The 17,151-nt window shown below is 44.6% G+C and overlaps 1 protein-coding gene across 4 annotated transcripts in view; it reads right to left on the bottom strand.

Moving 5' to 3' along the window:
* Window positions 1–17,151, bottom strand: part of Tmem232 (transmembrane protein 232) — a 239,260-nt gene that overhangs the window by 154,662 nt on the left and 67,447 nt on the right. For all 4 annotated transcript variants that reach the window (XM_021231245.2, XM_040752937.1, XM_040752938.1 and 1 more), the window contains 2 exons: window positions 13,850–14,004; window positions 3,788–3,911 (listed from right to left, as the gene is read on the bottom strand). In XM_021231245.2, coding sequence (XP_021086904.1) covers window positions 3,788–3,911; window positions 13,850–14,004 — 279 coding nt within the window. The remainder of the gene's footprint in view (window positions 1–3,787; window positions 3,912–13,849; window positions 14,005–17,151) is intronic.

Raw genomic sequence — 17,151 nt, 5'->3', positions numbered from 1 at the left:
TTGGTTCTTTGAGAAAATCAACAAGATAGACAAACCTTTGTCCAAACTAATGAAAAGGCAAAGGGGGACATAACAACGGACACTGAGGAAATACAGAGTATCATCAGGGCATACTTTGAAACCTGTAGTCCATAAAATTCAAAAATTTAAAGGAAATTGATAATTTCCTGGATAGATATCACTTGCCAAAATTAAATAAAGAACAGAAATAGAAGCAGTCATCAAAAGTCTCCTAACCAAAAAAAAAAAAAAAAAAGCCCAGGCCCAGATGGCTTCAGTGCAGAATTCTACCAGAAATTCAAAGAAGAGCTACTTCCAATATTCCTCAAAGTGTTCCACACAATAGAAGCAGGAGGGTCATTGTCAAACTCTTTTTACAAGGCTACAATTACCTTGGTACCCAAGCCACACAAAGACACAACTAAGAAAGAGAACTACAAACCAATTTCCCTCATGAACATCGATGCAAAAATACTCAATAAAAAACTGGCAAATCAGATCCAAGAACACATCAGAAAAATCATCCATCATGATCAAGTAGGCTTCATCCCTGGGATACAGGCATGGTTCAACATACAAAAATCTATCAATGTAATCCACCATATAAACAGACTGCAAAGGAAAAAACCACATGATTATCTCACTAGATACTTAAAAGGCCTTTGAAAAAATCCAATATCACTTCATGATAAAGGTCCTAGAGAGATCAGAGATAACAGGAACATACCTGAACATAATAAAAGCAATATACAGCAAACTAACAGCTAACATCAAACTAAATGGAGAAAAACTCAACATAATTCCTCTAAAATCAGGAACAAGACAAGGATGATCACTCTCTCCACATTTCTTCAATATTGTTCTTGAAGTTCTAGCTACAGCAATAAGACAACAAAAGGAGATCAAGGGGATACAAATAGGAAAAGAAGAAATCAAGTTTTCACTATTTGCAGATGATATGATAGTTTACATAAGTGACCCGAAAAACTCCACAAGGGAACTCCTAGAGCTAATAAACACCTTCAGCAACGTGGCAGGATACAAGGCTAACTCCAAAAAATCAGTGACCCTATTATATACAGAAGATAAAGTGGCTGAGAAAGAAATCAGAGAAACATCACCCTTTACAATAGCCATAAACAGCATCAAGTATCTGGGGATAATGTTAACCAAGGAAGTGAAAGACCTGTATATCAAGAACTTTGAGTCTCTAAAGAAAGAAATCAAAGAGGATACCAGAAAATGGAAAGATCTCCCATTCTCTTGGATTGGTAGGATCAATATAATAAAAATGCCAATCTTGCCAAAAGCAGTCTACAGATTCAATGCAATCCCTATCAAAATTCCGACACAATTCTTCACAGACCTTGAAAGAACAATAATCAACTTTATATGGAAAAACAAAATGCCCAGGATAGCCAAAACAACCCTATACAATAAAGGAACTTCAGGAGGCATCACCATACCTGACTTTAAGCTCTATTATAGAGCTATAGTCCTGAAAACAGCTTGGTATTGGCACAAAAATAGACAGGTAGACCAATGGAACCAAATTGAAAACCCTGATTTTAACCCACACACCTATGAACACTTGATTTTTGACAAAGAAGCTAAAACTATACAATGGAAAAAAGAAAGCATCTTCAACAAATGGTGCTGGCATAACTGGGTGTTGGCATGCAGAAGACTGAAGATAGATCCATGTCTATTGCCTTGCACAAAACTTAAGTCCAAGTGGATCAAAGACCTCAACATAAATCCAACCACACTGAAACTCTTAGAAGAGAAAGTGGGAGATACTCTTCAATGAGTTGGTACAGGAGACCACTTCCTGAACATAACACCAGTGGCACAGACACTGAGGTTGACAATTAACAAATGGGAGCTCCTGAAACTAAGAAGATTCTGTAAGGCAAAGGACACAGTCAACAAGACAAAAAGACAGTCCACAGAATGGGAAAAGATATTCACTAACCCCACATCTAACAGAGGGCTAATCTCTAAAATTTACAAAGAACTCAAGAAGCAAGTCCCCAAAACACCAAAGGATCCAATCAAAAGGTGGGGTACAGAACTAAATAGAGAATTCTCAATAGAGGAGGCTAAAATGTCCAAGAGATACTTAAGAAAGTGCTCAGCATCCTTAGCCATCAGGGAAATGCAAATCAAAACAACTTTGAGATACCATCTTACTCCTGTCAGAATGGCTAAAATCAAAAACACCAAAACAATGGAATCTTGAAATTCTCAGGTAAATGGATGGCACTAGAAGAAACCATCCTGAGTGAGGTAATCCAGTCACAAAAAGACAAACATGGTATGTACTCACTCATATATGGATTTTAGACATGGATCAGGATAGTGCCAGTCTGCACTTCCACTGACAGAGAGTCTGGGAAACAGGAAAGAACCTAAGAGAGATATGCATGGTACCCAAGAGAAGAGAAATGAGGTAAGATCCTCTGAACAGATGGGGAATACGGCGAGGGTTGGGGGGAGTGGGAGCTGGGAAGAGAGGGGGAGAAGAGGAAGAAATGGTCATGGGTGAACAGGAGGGTTGAGTGGGGCATAGAATAGGGGGAGAACAGGATGAGAAATACCATAACAGAGGGAGTCATAGGTTAGAAGACAGATCAGGCACCAGTGAGACCTCTAGTGCTCTAAAGGGATGACACCAACTGGCAAGCTAAGCAATAGTGGAGAGACCACCTCGAATGCCCATTCCTGATAATGAACTTGACATCTACACTATATGCCATCCTAGAGCCTTCATCCAGTGACTGAAGGAAGCAGAGGCAAACACCCACAGTTAAACACTGAACCCAGTGACAGAGAGAGAGAGAGGAGTGATGAGCAAATTAGCAAAGAATGGGCTGGCAAAACCAGCAGAGACAGCTGATCTGAACAGGGGAGAGCTCTTGGACCCCAGACTGCCAGCATGGGACTGATCCAGACCCCCTGAATGTGAGAGTCAGTGAGGAGGCCTGGGCAACCTATGGGGCCCTGGGCAGTGGATCAGTGTTTATCCCTGGCCATACAAACGGACTCTGTGTGTCCATAACACAAAGAGGGTTGCTCTCTCAGCCTGGACTCTTAGGGTAGTGCCTGGACCCTGCCCTGAGTGAGATGACAGACTCTGGATATCCCCGATGTGGAAGGAAGTGGGCAGGGGGAGGATGGCGGGGGGGTGTGGGAGGAGGGGAGGGAGAGGGAACTAGGATTGTCATGTGAAGCAAGCTCTTTTCTAAACAAATGTAGAAAAAAAAAAAAGAAACCAGACACAAAAATTAACCAGATCCAAACTCTATACATCTTAATGAACTGGTTAGAAGAGCCATTTAGAATTTCACACTGGATTGTATACTTTCTCCCTCGTGTGCAGAATCTAGTCAATAATACATATTTTGTGTAAACAAATGTACACGTGGTTACAGCACGGCACGCAGAAAAGAGAACAAGAAAGGGCATCAGGAGATAGAGTTATGAAAGAGCATAGAAAGCTAATGTTTTTCTAATTCTAACCCGGTCATGGGTTGTGTGCTTTCTAGTGATGGATAATTGCACGCATATTGATCTGATAGGGAAAGTGTAAAATACAAGATGTAACAGACACATAGATGATAAATCGTGATGCTGTGGTAAGTGAATATTCACTTTTATAGTTAATTAGAATTACTACAGGGGCACACACACCACATGCTCAGATGCAGTGTGCACAGTACACACGGAGGAGAGCAAAGCATGCCTCCAGGCAGCTCCTTTCCACATCTCAACGGCAAGCTGTTACCTGGTTCTGAACGGAGGAGATGCTCAGAAGGAAATCTCTCACTAGGTCCATCAGTGCCTTCAAGCAGGCCATGTTCAACTTAGCAGCCTCCCCCAGGACCAACAAAGCCAGCGCTGAATCCAACCTGCATTGGGAACAAGGGACAAAGACCTCAGTAAAAATAATAGTAATCGATTCTAATGAAAAAGCACTGACACCAAAAGGAATGAAGATTTGAATTATCAGGTATATTTGTTTTCTATAGTGAACGATTTTTGAGTGGCATGAATTACAGTGAAAGTCTACAAAGCAGAGTGACGTTTTGGAAGGTAGCATAAATTTAAGATCCTGGACTCGGGGTTGGCATAATAAGAACTACGCATCCTCCCCATCTGTTTGTGGATCCTGCCTGGTACAGTATCCGAGGGCTGTAGCTCTGCAGAGAACCCGCAGGCCCTCACAAGGGACCCTCGATTCACTTTCTTCATGCAATGGGGTTAAATTGAGGAATGCTTTCTTTCCAAACTTACACAACAAGTGACAAACTAGGTAAATACTCCCAAAACTCAGGGTTATTGCCTTCTTTGAAAAGTGACATACCTCTAATTAAAACATCTATTTCATTAAAAAATGAATAAGGTTGTAGGCTAGTTTTTTAATGTTATATAAGTGGAAATTTATAATGGAAGTTGTTAGACATTGATGTTTATATGGAATGAGGTTTTCAAGAAATTTTACATTTCACACCCTTATTTTCAATCCACCCAACTGAAATAGAAACAAGTTGAGAGAGAATTGAGAGGTAGCAAATGCAAGATTACCTGGCTATATAGAGCTGCTTATAGCCTTGACATTAGATAGTTAATAAATTTAACATCCAGGGCATTTAAAAAGTATGCTTGAATTTCACTACTGTGCTATTCGGGTCATTGAGGGTAGGTCTGCTCTTCATCCCTTCCCTATGAAAACACTTGGTGTTAAGTGAATTAAGCCAGGCTCAGAAAAACAAGTACCCATCTCTGTCTTTTATTCAGAATCTAGATGCCCCAAAAAGACTTGAAGATAGAGGGACATACAGTAGCTTCTCTTTGGGAAAGGGACTGGAGCCTGCGGGGTGGAGGTAAAAGGGTCGAGGGAGAGCAAGGGGATGGTAGACATGACCAACGTACATCCTGTGCTTGTCTGGAAACTCCATAGTGGAGCCCATTACGTTCTACAACCAATACATGCTAGTAAGATAGGTTATAAGAAGTGCAAAAAGGGAATGCCTTTCATGAGACAAAGTCAGTTCTAAATACACAGGCAGAGTTTTCCAGATCTCGGGAAGCGTCCACACCCATTATCCTACTTGATTTAAACATGACGGCTTCGGACTCATTTCAGACTTTTTCGAATACCTTTCTTTTGAACGTCCTGGATTGTAGACATGGAAAGCCTGAGGAGCATGCATACATTCCCTTTAAAGCTCGCTTGACTGCACCTAACATCTTCGCTGGCGTATCGTATTGTTTTGCAGTCCTTCCTTCCCTAAGTCATTTCTTAAGTGTTTCAACACTGAACCTCACCGTGGTGGGGGCCGACTGTTTGTTGCCTGTTAAAAGAGCAGGAGTTCCGCTCAAGACAGCGAAATGCTTGGCACCCATCGTCCCCTCGGCATGGAACGCTGTGTGTCTTGGATGGAAGAGATGAGTAGATTTGTCAAAAGTGACAGATCTACATCTAAATGTACTGAGATATAACATATAAAGAATCTCAGCGCATTTGACTTAAAAGTCAACTCTTTGTGTGCCCCTGAATATTGAAAGCAGCATGTGATGTCGACTTGGCCAATGGGACAGAAACGAAATTAGATCGCCAGGCGTGTTGATGCAACCCTGTAATCCCACCACTTGACAGGCTGAGAGCATTTCTCGAGACACAACACAAACAGAGACGCACAAAGAGATACTCTAGGTAAGCTAGTGCTTTTCTGGACAACAACAACAACAACAACAACAATAATAATAATAATAATAATGATAATAGGAGCATATTTAGAAAGATAAAAAGCTTTCATCTCCTTCATCCAGTCTTTTCCTCCTGCCTGGAATGCGTACTAAATCCCACATTATAGTAACAACAGTGAAAGCCTCACACTTAGGGAAGGCGGGAACAGGGGGACCAAAGCACCTACATCACAATGCATTTTTGTCCTGGAAAAAATGGAACCCCTATCTGGTCACCCAAGTGTAACTGGATTTCTCTGACGCAGAGAAGACGAAATCCCAACCAATACACCTAACGCTGTATGTACTGAAATACTGTGTCCGAAACACTGAGCAGAATTCAGTGCCGGAAATACTGCCGCTCGGCTACTTAAAAAGGATACGCTGTTGAACCAACAGTGCATCGCGCCCCTCCCTCCTCGTCTTAATTTAATGTGATGTAAATAAATAAGTAGCAAAATCTGGTAGCTGCGGGTCATCGCCATCCTGAAACGACTGGATTAGAGTGTTGGGCTGAACTGAGTGACCATTTCTCCAGTGCTGAAAGGTAAAGAGTTTGCTACCTTTCTCTGTAAAGTCGCTGAAAAGAAACCCAGCGGACCCCCCACCCCCTGTCATTCCTCATGCTCGCCACCCGTGCCCCCCCGTCATTCCTCACGCTCGCCACCCCCACCCCCGTCATTCCTCAGCTCGCCACCTGTGCTCCCCCCGTCATTCCTCATGCTCGCCACCCGTGCCCCCCCCGTCATTCCTCATGCTCGCCACCTGTGCTCCCCCCGTCATTCCTCATGCTCGCCACCTGTGCTCCCCCCGTCATTCCTCATGCTCGCCACCCGTGCCCCCCGTCATTCCTCATGCTCGCCACCTGTGCTCCCCCGTCATTCCTCATGCTCGCCACCTGTGCTCCCCCCGTCATTCCTCATGCTCGCCACCCGTGCCCCCCCCGTCATTCCTCACGCTCGCCACCCCCACCCCCCGTCATTCCTCACGCTCGCCACCTGTGCTCCCCCGTCATTCCTCACGCTCGCCACCCGTGCCCCCCATCATTCCTCACGCTCGCCACCCCCACCCCCGTCATTCCTCACGCTCGCCACCCCCACCCCCGTCATTCCTCACGCTCGCCACCCGTGCCCCCCGTCATTCCTCACGCTCGCCACCTGTGCCCCCCATCATTCCTCACGCTCGCCACCCCCACCCCCCATCATTCCTCACGCTCGCCACCCCCACCCCCGTCATTCCTCACGCTCGCCACCCGTGCCCCCCCGTCATTCCTCACGCTCGCCACCCGTGCCCCCCGTCATTCCTCACGCTCGCCACCCGTGCCCCCCGTCATTCCTCATGCTCGCCACCTGTGCCCCCCGTCATTCCTCATGCTCGCCACCTGTGCTCCCCCCGTCATTCCTCACGCTCGCCACCCGTGCCCCCCATCATTCCTCACGCTCGCCACCCGTGCCCCCCGTCATTCCTCACGCTCGCCACCCGTGCTCCCCCGTCATTCCTCACGCTCGCCACCCGTGCCCCCCGTCATTCCTCATGCTCGCCACCCCCACCCCCGTCATTCCTCAGCTCGCCACCCGTGCTACCCCCCGTCATTCCTCACGCTCGCCACCTGTGCTCCCCCAGTCATTCCTCATGCTTGCCACCCGTGCCCCCCATCATTCCTCATGCTCGCCACCTGTGCCCCCCCATCATTCCTCACGCTCGCCACCTGTGCTCCCCCAACCCCGCCCACCCCCGAGGACAGCCTGCCTCCATAGCCTTTCTCTCTTCTGCCCTCTTTTATGTCTGGAAAGCTGTCTAAACTAGGGCACACTCACTGAACTATGGGTTTTAAACACCGCTGTGCCAGCCACTTGCGGCAGAAAGTTTGCTGCCTCGCTCACTAGAAGCACACTGTTTTCAATCGATGCCGCAGACTGCGATACCTTCCATAAGCAAAACTGCTTCTGCCAAAAGTAGAACAGACGCATCAATACATGTGAGCTGAAATTTGTTCAAAGTCAAAGTCAAAGTCTTCCCAAGGAGGGAAGAGCCGGAGCCGAACCGGCTGAGCACCACTAAGGCACCATTACCTCCTCCTCAAGCTTATTAAAATGCAGATAAAGTTACAAATCGGCAACTTGATTTCACAAAACTTTGCAACTGAACAGGTACCGAGCAAGCTCCAGTAGGTGTTGTGCATTTCCGTTAATAGTGTAACCAAGAGTCTGAACCAGGCTTCACAAATGTTCACACCCACACACCTCTGTGAGGAAGTGAGTGGGTTGCCATTTGGGAAAAATGAAACTAAGCTGTCTCCAACTTGTAATATTCATAGAGGTTATTCCAACCTTCCCATAAATATTTCAGCAAACACTATATCCAAATCCATACAACCTTGAAAACCGATAACAAGAAAAGGACACACGCAGCAACTTACAGAGACAGCGCAAGCCATAAAATTGGTGGACCTGGGTTATGAGAAGCAGGAAAGAAATGCCCAGTCTCCGCACTGGGAAACGCAGCAGACAGTGTCCCAAAGGGGAAAAAATAATTGCATTCATCTTCAGTTTGACCTGTGAGTCAGAGAATCAGAGACAAATGTATCTGTAATCTTAATTCTGTAGCTCATTTTACCTTTATCTCTTCATCTTTCTTCAGAGTTAGCGAGATTCAAAGGACAGGCAACCCCTAGAGGCACGTGGAGAGGCAACAGGAAAAAGAGATGTCATGGGGAGGCCCAGCAGTGGGCTTTGCTACGGGAGTGGGGACACATGGATGTCCAGCATCTTCACTTACGCCACAGAATTTCATGGGTCTCTTCTCGTTCTGGGACTCCTGAAGTGAAACCTGGACAAGCAGACTCCCTTGGGACCAGTGAAAATTTATACTATGACAAGGGCTAAGAAAAGTACCAGTCTGATTCCTCGGAGAAAGCCATAACTCCTACCAAAACGTCTTACAGGGACCCAAGGACATGGCTTAGAGGAAAAGGTACTGACCACACAAGCGTGAATACCTGAGTTCTATTTCTCCAAATCCACATAAAACCGGGTGTAACATGGAACACATTGGTAATCCCAGGGCTCGCCTGACATGACGGGAGGCTGTGACAGAAGGAGTCCCTGAATGGATGCAGAATTAAATTCAAACATATCATTAATTCTTTAAGTGGAAAGTATCAAATTTTAAATAATTAGTCTAGTGCCACAAAGAGTATATTAACAGACAAAGTAGAGTAGGGTTAGTAGAAATGTGTTAGTCTGGTGTTCATTGTGTAAGGGTCTTGCTGTGTTGCCCTCCTGGACACAGAGCTAAAAGAATTCCCTTGCACGGCTTGAGTGTGTGTGTGTGTGTGTGTGTGTGTGTGTGTGTGCGTGTTTGCAAGAGATGACTACATGAAAATTCTGATCTTCATTCTGTCTGCTGAAAGGGTTCCTCCACTGGGTTACAGGAGATCCCTCATCCTTGTGGCAGCAGGGCGGCCACTGGGGAAGACCAGAGGCACCCGCCCCCCCCCCCCCGCAGAGAGCAATGACCCCTGTTTCTCAAACACACCACCGCTGATTCCTCCTCCCACACACACACACCCGTCAGCTTCCACAGCCACTCCCGGCTGTCTGTGTGGCTAATGGCAGTGCATCCAGCCAACAGGATCTTCCATTTCTGCTTTTATTGGTTTCCCAATACCGTGTAAGTTGTGCGCAAGGTTGGCTGGGGCCTCTGTGTCACGGAAAGCCGCCTTTAGAAAGCACTGCCCGTCGGAAGAGCGATGCAGTCACACAATCACATTTCTGTTGTAACCCTGGCGGCATAGCGCACGTGACACACTATCAAGGGGAAGATTTGTATCCAAGAGGCCCGTTTGTCAATGATAGCAGCGACACATGCTAAAACTTTACAAGGCAGTGGGAGCGGGACTAGGGAGCGAGAGCGCAAGGGAGCGGGTATGAACTGCAACCCTTGCGTTTGCAGCCAATTCAGATGCTAGGAAAGGGGGTGGGGCAGAGGCAGGCAGAGGCAGGCTGATTTCTATGAGTTCAAGGCCAGGTTGGTCTTACATGGTGAACTCCAAGTCAAAGTTATACAGTGAGACTCTTGTCTCAAAGGGGGCCTAAGGGAGGAGAGGAGAAAAGGAGAAACTAATTTGATTGACTTATGAGGAGGTGCGCTGAAGTAAAATCTCAGCTGGCCAGAGGCTAGTTGAGGAAAATCAGTTCAATTTTGAGTTAGAAGAACATGAGTAGGGGACAGACGTCTTCTCTAAACCTCTCAGAAGCGTTTTGAGAAGCGACAAAACAATATACATAAAAGTAGCATTATGCAGACTGGGTGGAATGTGTTTATAATACTATGTATCATATATGTTCTATGTCTACACACACACATATGTAGCAATAGTTGAAGATGTGCTGATTTGAAAGAGAGAATAGGTTTACATGGAGGATTTAGAGGGAGGAAATGGTGAAAACAGGATGGTTTTGTTTCCTCTAAGTGTTCAACGAACTGTTTCATCAGTGTTAAAGAATCACTGAAAGTGTGGCAGGGAGAAAGAGGTCCCAGACGTAGGTCTCCTGACTTGAGGTTGGATGTTTCCCTCACTCGGTGACTATGTGGCGATGCATAGACTTGTATGTCTCCCACTAGCGGACTAAACACGTGCAGTGTGGAGGATCTATGGAGCTATGAAGAATGGGATATGAGTCGAGAAGAATCGAGAAAGCAGAAACCTGGGTGCGCGCACAGCCGTCTCCACTCCTGGAGAGTGGAGGGAGACTGCACCACGACTTTTCTTTAAACGCTTCCAGTGAAACTTCGCCATGAACACTGGAGTTAGCAGGGCCGAGGAGGCAGACAGACAGTGTGGACAGTGATCTAGCTGGAGTGTGCAGGGTCTCCCCAAGCACCTGGCTTTCCTTCATTTTGATACAAGCACAAATACTCTAAAGTCCAATAAACATTTGCCACATTGACACAGTTTTCAGTCACCAAGCTTTTGTTAAAAAAAAATACCCACAAGGGTCACAATAAACTGGCTGCTTTGCTTTGGGTGATGGGATTGTATGATGATGCTCTGCTGAAATGTCTTGCTACATTTCTCAGCAGTCTTCAATGGCCAAGAACCCAATTAGAAAAATAAATTTTTCAAGTTAGGTTTGAAAGCCTTTGGAGTTGGTTTGAGCTGTCTCTCCAAAGCAAACAGGGCACTTTGTGAAAGCCCAAACTACAGGGTAAAGCACTGAGACTCTGAGACAGAGTATGAAATTCAGCCATGTTAAGGAGAAACCTGCTTCCCAGAAAGTTGCCCATCTCTAACTCTGGGTGAACAAAGCCACTGTGTGGCGTCTGGGGGCTCCCTCAGCCTCCAGCCTTCTCGTTCTCCTTTGTGTCTTATACTATGTTGACTTTAGGACCCCCTTTCTTCTTGGGACATCAAGGTCTCCATCAAGACTGCTCTAATTCTGATTGTGTGTGTGTGTGTGTATGTGTGTATGTGAGTCAGTGTGTGAGTCAGTGTATGTGTATGCACGCGTGAGTGTGTGTGTGTGTATGTATGTGTATATGTATGATGTGTGTATGTGAGTGTGTTTGTGTGTGAATATGTGTGTATGTGAGTGTGTGTGTGAGTCAGTGTGTGCGTATGTATGTGTGAGCGTGTGTGTGTATGTGTGTGTATATGTGTGATGTGTGTATGTGAGTGTGTCTGTGTGTGTGTGTGTGTGTGTGTATGTGTCTGTGTCTCTGTGTCTTCTCATGGATCCTGACCCTGTCCATTTTCAGACTTACAAACTCCTGATGGTTTTTGTTTCCTTTTGTATCATTGATAGTCTTAAAATGGGGTTATAAGAAGTCACAGGGGGAGATATATGAGTTAGCTACAGACCAACCAATCAGCTGAGAACTACTTATTTGTATGGACAGACCTGGCCACTGTATATGAAATTTCCTGGATATCTTGGTCAAGTTTTTAATTGCTTTGACTATCTTAATGTTATTCATCATTGTGTTATCTCTGACACACATGGGAACGGACATTTCTTGGGTTTCTTCTCTTAACACTCGCTAGTGCTGTATTTGGGGACTGAAAGGTATCTTCCCTCAAAAGTCACAATACAGAAAATCTTGACAGAGCCCACTTCTCACCATCCAGGCAGTATCTCTATTTATTATAAATATAGTTTAATTCCTCAGTTTTCACTTTACCCTCAAGGATGCCGTAGAGCACACCTTGTGGATAACAGGAAAGGTTCCCTAGAAGGCATGAAGGCATTTCTGGAGTAGCTCTGATTAGACTGTGCTTTGCTTTATCTGGAGTGACAACCTTGTGGAATCTGTGTATGTTGTTATGTAAGTACTCTAAACACTGAATGAAGAAAAGTTATTTTTATATTTAATGTGATGCTATTGTGAACAGATTTAATGCAAGCTTAAAAATCGTCAATCTCTTAAAGATATCTTTAATTTATTTAGTTGTATGTGCACAAAGCACATGCCAAGGCACATGAGTGCAGGTGAGAGCTAATTCTCACCTTCTACCGTGCATGTTCCAGGGACTGAACTCAGTTCCTCAGGCTTAGTGACAAGCGAGGAGCCATATCAATGGTCCTAGCAATTCTTTAATCTAATTTTTTAAAAAAGATAACCTTCTTAAAATGAAAAATTCAATAAACGATTTGACAATAATGAGACAATTGCTGTGTCCCTTCTATTATCTGCAGTCACTGATGACAACTTGATCGGTTTTCCCCTCTTCTCTTCAACGCTATGCGTGACTTTTCCAACCTTATGTGATCATCCTCACATCCACCCAGAAAAAGAAATAAAGATTCAGATGGCCCAGGCAGTTACCAGTTAACAATGCAGCGATGTCCTGGGAAACACCCTCTACATGGAGGATCTTGTTGTAGTCTCCAGTAAACCACAGACAGAGCTAAACTGAGCTATATGGGGCTCTGTCAAAGAAAAACAAGAAAAAAAAGAGAGGAAGAGAGAGGGGAGGAAGAGGGAGAAAGACAGAAAAAACCCATATGTGGAGGAAAAGCAGGCATTAGATGAACTGATATCTAAAATAAATAAGGAACACAAATAATTCAAGATCAAGCAAACCAGTAACCCGATTTGAAAGACAAAGGCCTAACTTGACATTCTTCTTTGATTTTTCTGGTTTTTGGTTTTGGTTTTGGTTTTTTGGTTTGGTTTGATTTGATTTGGTTTAGTTTTTGGCTTTCCAAGACAGTTTTTCTCTGTGTAGCTAGTCCTGGCTATTCTGGAACTCACTCTGTAGAACTGGCTGGGCTTGAACTCAGAGATCCACCTGCCTCTGCCTCCTGAGTCCTGAAATCAAAGGTGTGCACCATTATTACCCGATGAATGAATGTATTTTATTTTATTTGGGGGGGGGTTTTCGAGGCAGGGTTTCTCTGTGGCTTTGGAGGCTGTCCTGGAACTCGCTTGGTAGTTCAGGCTGGTCTCGAACTTACAGAGATCTGCCTGTCTCTGCCTCCCGAGTGCTGGGATTAAAGGCGTGCGCCACCAACGCCCGGCGAATGAATGTATTTTAATGTGGTGTATGTACACATGGAATACACAGAAACACACACACAGCACACTGAACTTCACAAATGTAGATCATTACTACTGGTCAATCTATAAAAACTACACACAGCCTTCACTCCACCGCACCCAGCCTGCTTTTGTGCGACATCTGTGTCCCTTCTTAAATTAACACTAGAAGGAGCTAACCCTTCCTGAGAGTCAGTTCTCCTGTTCATCTCTTTGAAAAGCACAGAGAAGATAGCACCAGTACATTCCTTTCAAACACACAACAGATGACTCATTGCTAGAGAATCTAACAACATGAGCAGAAAATGTCTTAAACGTGGGATGAATTTCTTATCGGTAACGTTTCATTTACTAGAGACAAACCACACAGAGCATCCAGCAAAACAAGGCAACAGAGACTGCAACAATTCACTGATACAACCAATATAAAATATGTACACCGCCTTTGTCTTTGGAGCTGAAACTATAAAGTGTATTCATAGTCAACTGAGCCGTGATTAACATTTCAGTGGAAAGGTCTCTCTGAGTCACTCTGGATTTATGGAATTGCCCTTACCAGCATTTCGTTTGAAGCTGTGTCTTGTGGCAGAGGAGATGTTGAAGCACATCATTCAGCTGAGGACTATTGTTCTGAACACAAGACCAGGCAGCCACGCAGTGCCAGAGCAGGTGGCTGACTTCATAGCCCCCCGCATCCGTCTTCAAACGCCCCTGAAACGACAACGTGGAGACACGTCTGCCAAGGCTGTTCTTTAACCCGCACAGACTTGAAAATACATTTCAAATATAAACAGCAAAATTAATATTCACTTATACTTCATGTTTTACTAATCGGGGTCATTTATAAGTATTCCTGTTAGTTATGCATAGTTGACATAAGCTTTTTATAATAAACATGTGTATTTATCATGTAAGTTTATATTTTTTACACAAATCGATGTGCTACAATTCCCAGATCCTTTGAAGGGATACTATTGGATGCATGATTCCCAGATCCTGTGTGTCTCCCTTCCTCACAGAAGCTGATCAAAAGGCAACAGGGAAAATTTAAACAAAGATCTAGTGACAAACTGGGCTCTGAGGTGTGGATTTGTCTACATTAACAACCAAACGCATGTCTTACACACACTGCCAGTACCTGTTAAGCAACTACTTTTCAAAGACTACCAATTCAGATGCAAGGAAGCTTTTGTCTGTTTTCTCCTAGTGTTCCCTGCCAGGTTCATTAAATAACTGCTCTGCTACAGTGATCGGCATTCAATGACAACATGGCACTCTCGTCTTTTTTTTTTTTTTTTTTGCCAAGGTAACGCCCTGTTCTATGCACTCAAATCACTAGCAGTTCATAGTTCATAGTGTTGAGAAATGCTTCAAGTCTAAAGGGCTCCATTGTCTTCAGTTATTATATAAAATATCAAGCTAATATAAAGATAGTCTTCATGTTGGGTCCTCTTTAAAAGCAAGGGGTTCAGCAGGGTGTTGGTGGCACATGCCTTTAATCCCAGCACTTGGGAGGCAGAGGCAGGTCGATCTCTGTGAGTTCGAAGCCAGCCTGGTCTACAAAGCAAGTTCCAGGACAGCATTCAAAACAATACAGGGAAACCCTGTCTCAAAAAAACAAAACAAAACCAAGAGGTTCATATAAAATTTCAAATTAAAGCCTCTCAAGTTTCTAGTAAGCTGTTCAGTTACGTTCTCTGGAAATGTATCTATTGTTTTCGTGACAGGGACAGTTAGACACTATATAGAACGGCTGGAGTCGAGGTCTACAGAAGTTTGCTGGCCCCAGGAGTGGTAATTCCGAAAAGAAACCATAGCCAAAGCCATGTCTGGAGGATTACAATATTCCACAGGGAAGCTGTCTTCTGAGATAATGCAAGGCATTGGACCGAGACATGCTGACTTTGGTAAATGCACACATAACTCAATTTTCTGCTTTGTGCTGGAGCCCATTCAAAAAGTAAAAGCCATATAAATGAAATTGTCTCAATGGCCCCACGTGTCTCAGCCACATGTCTGACAGTCCTCGAGTTTCAAGTCCACATAAACAGACATAGAGATCTGTTTTGAAACTTTGAGATGGCCTGGTCAATTAAATTAAAGTAATACTTTCCTAGATCATAGATACTATATGGCTACAAAGACTATTAAGTTAGGTAACATGTATATTTGTATTACATATAAATACATAAAATATATTGTGTATAGAATGTATAATATGAATATATATTTGTGCTAATACATGATAAATAAAACATTAGGAGGTAGGCTGTTTGACCAAAGCTTGTGACCCCACAACAAGAGAGGTTGAAGCAGGAGGATGACAAACTTGAGGCTACCTTTGGGAGTTAGAGGAAAATACCGTCTCAAAAAAGTAAATAAATAAACGTAATACAAAGATAAAGTTTGGGATTATGAGCAAGACCTATGATTTATTTCAGTTTTATAAGATATCACTTTCAAACCTCACGGAGAATGAGAAAAGGCAACCTCCGCTGTCAACACTCTGGTAACCTACCATGGGTTGGTCTGACACAGTCGGGCCATTTTGCTCCGCCCGATGTAAGCACAAACTATATGCCTTGGACAGTACTTCAGGACCATGATTCCTAAAAAGCCATTTAACAATTTCTTTTCTTAAGTACAGACAAAAGCAAAGCCACTGTGTCACCCACTGAATACCCAGCCGTAGAAGTGCCCCACTTTTCAACAGGAGAATCTAAAGAAACTGCTGCTCCTCAGGCCCCTCTCAGTCTTTGGAGGTCTAGATGCACTGAGCCCTCCCTTGCTGAAGCCATCCCACGGCTCCTCCCGGAAGCTGGGGCTCTTTCCTCTCTCCCTCCACCAAGGAATAAACCCCACTGTCTCTGGCAGACATCTGCTCCTCCTCTTGACTGTTGGCTTTAGGGCCTTGGCATTACCCAGAGAAAAGACTTAATGTGATGATGATAATCACGTGATTCAGCTCAGCACAGACCAGGAAAGAGCCCTCCTGACAATTACGACACGCTTTCACAAAGTCTGCTATCTTTACCCTGAATCCGTCTAATACAGCTGGGAGATAAACGCTATTCACAAACCAGAGCACAGAGATTAGCGAACGTTTAGAAGCATTGTGACACTCTGGCAGAATGATTATGTGTACATTGGATCTAGTAGAAATTAAGACAGACTTTATTTTTTTCCATTACCCCTTATTATTTCACTTTGCAAACTGCCGAGCTGCGATGGCTTTGAAACGGAAAAGGGGTGGGGCTGGGTGGCAAGAATGAGGACCTGAGTTCGGATCATCGGCAGTCAACGAAGTGGGGCACAGTAGTGTTCGCCAGTGACCTCAGCAAGTATGGGAGGTAGACAGAGGCCAGAAGATGCCGGGTGCTGACCCCCGGCTTCCACGCACACATGGACACACCCCTGCACACACGTGAGCGTGCACACAGACACAGGCACGTGCCCAAAAAAAGAGGAAAACATTGAGAGTGGCTGGACTGCGTGATACTGTAGTGAGCCCTGAACTCAGTGACGTCAGAGAATATTTCTCCATCCCCTTCTGCTTACCTGCCCACCTTCCTGCTTTCTGGTTTTTCTTTTCTTTTTTTCCCCCTATTTCCTTTTCTTTTACTGCTTCCGGTGATTTCTCCATCTCCCTCAGTTGCCGCCCAGCTTCGGGCTGTCACCTGCAGCTTGTACACCGTGGCATTTACAAACTATAGAACACGACCTCTGAGTGGCTGATGGAGTCTTTTCAACAGAGATGAGCTTGGAGGCATGAGCTCTGTTGTGGCTGCTCAGGTGACACATTTTGTCCTGTTTTCAGTCATTTTAGGGGTCAGTGACATTGCCATGAAAAGACCTCTT

The sequence above is a fragment of the Mesocricetus auratus genome, unplaced genomic scaffold (genome assembly GCF_017639785.1).
Source record: "Mesocricetus auratus isolate SY011 unplaced genomic scaffold, BCM_Maur_2.0 Super-Scaffold_100010, whole genome shotgun sequence".
Lineage (NCBI taxonomy): Eukaryota > Metazoa > Chordata > Mammalia > Rodentia > Cricetidae > Mesocricetus > Mesocricetus auratus.
This window is presented reverse-complemented; position numbering and strand designations above follow the sequence as displayed.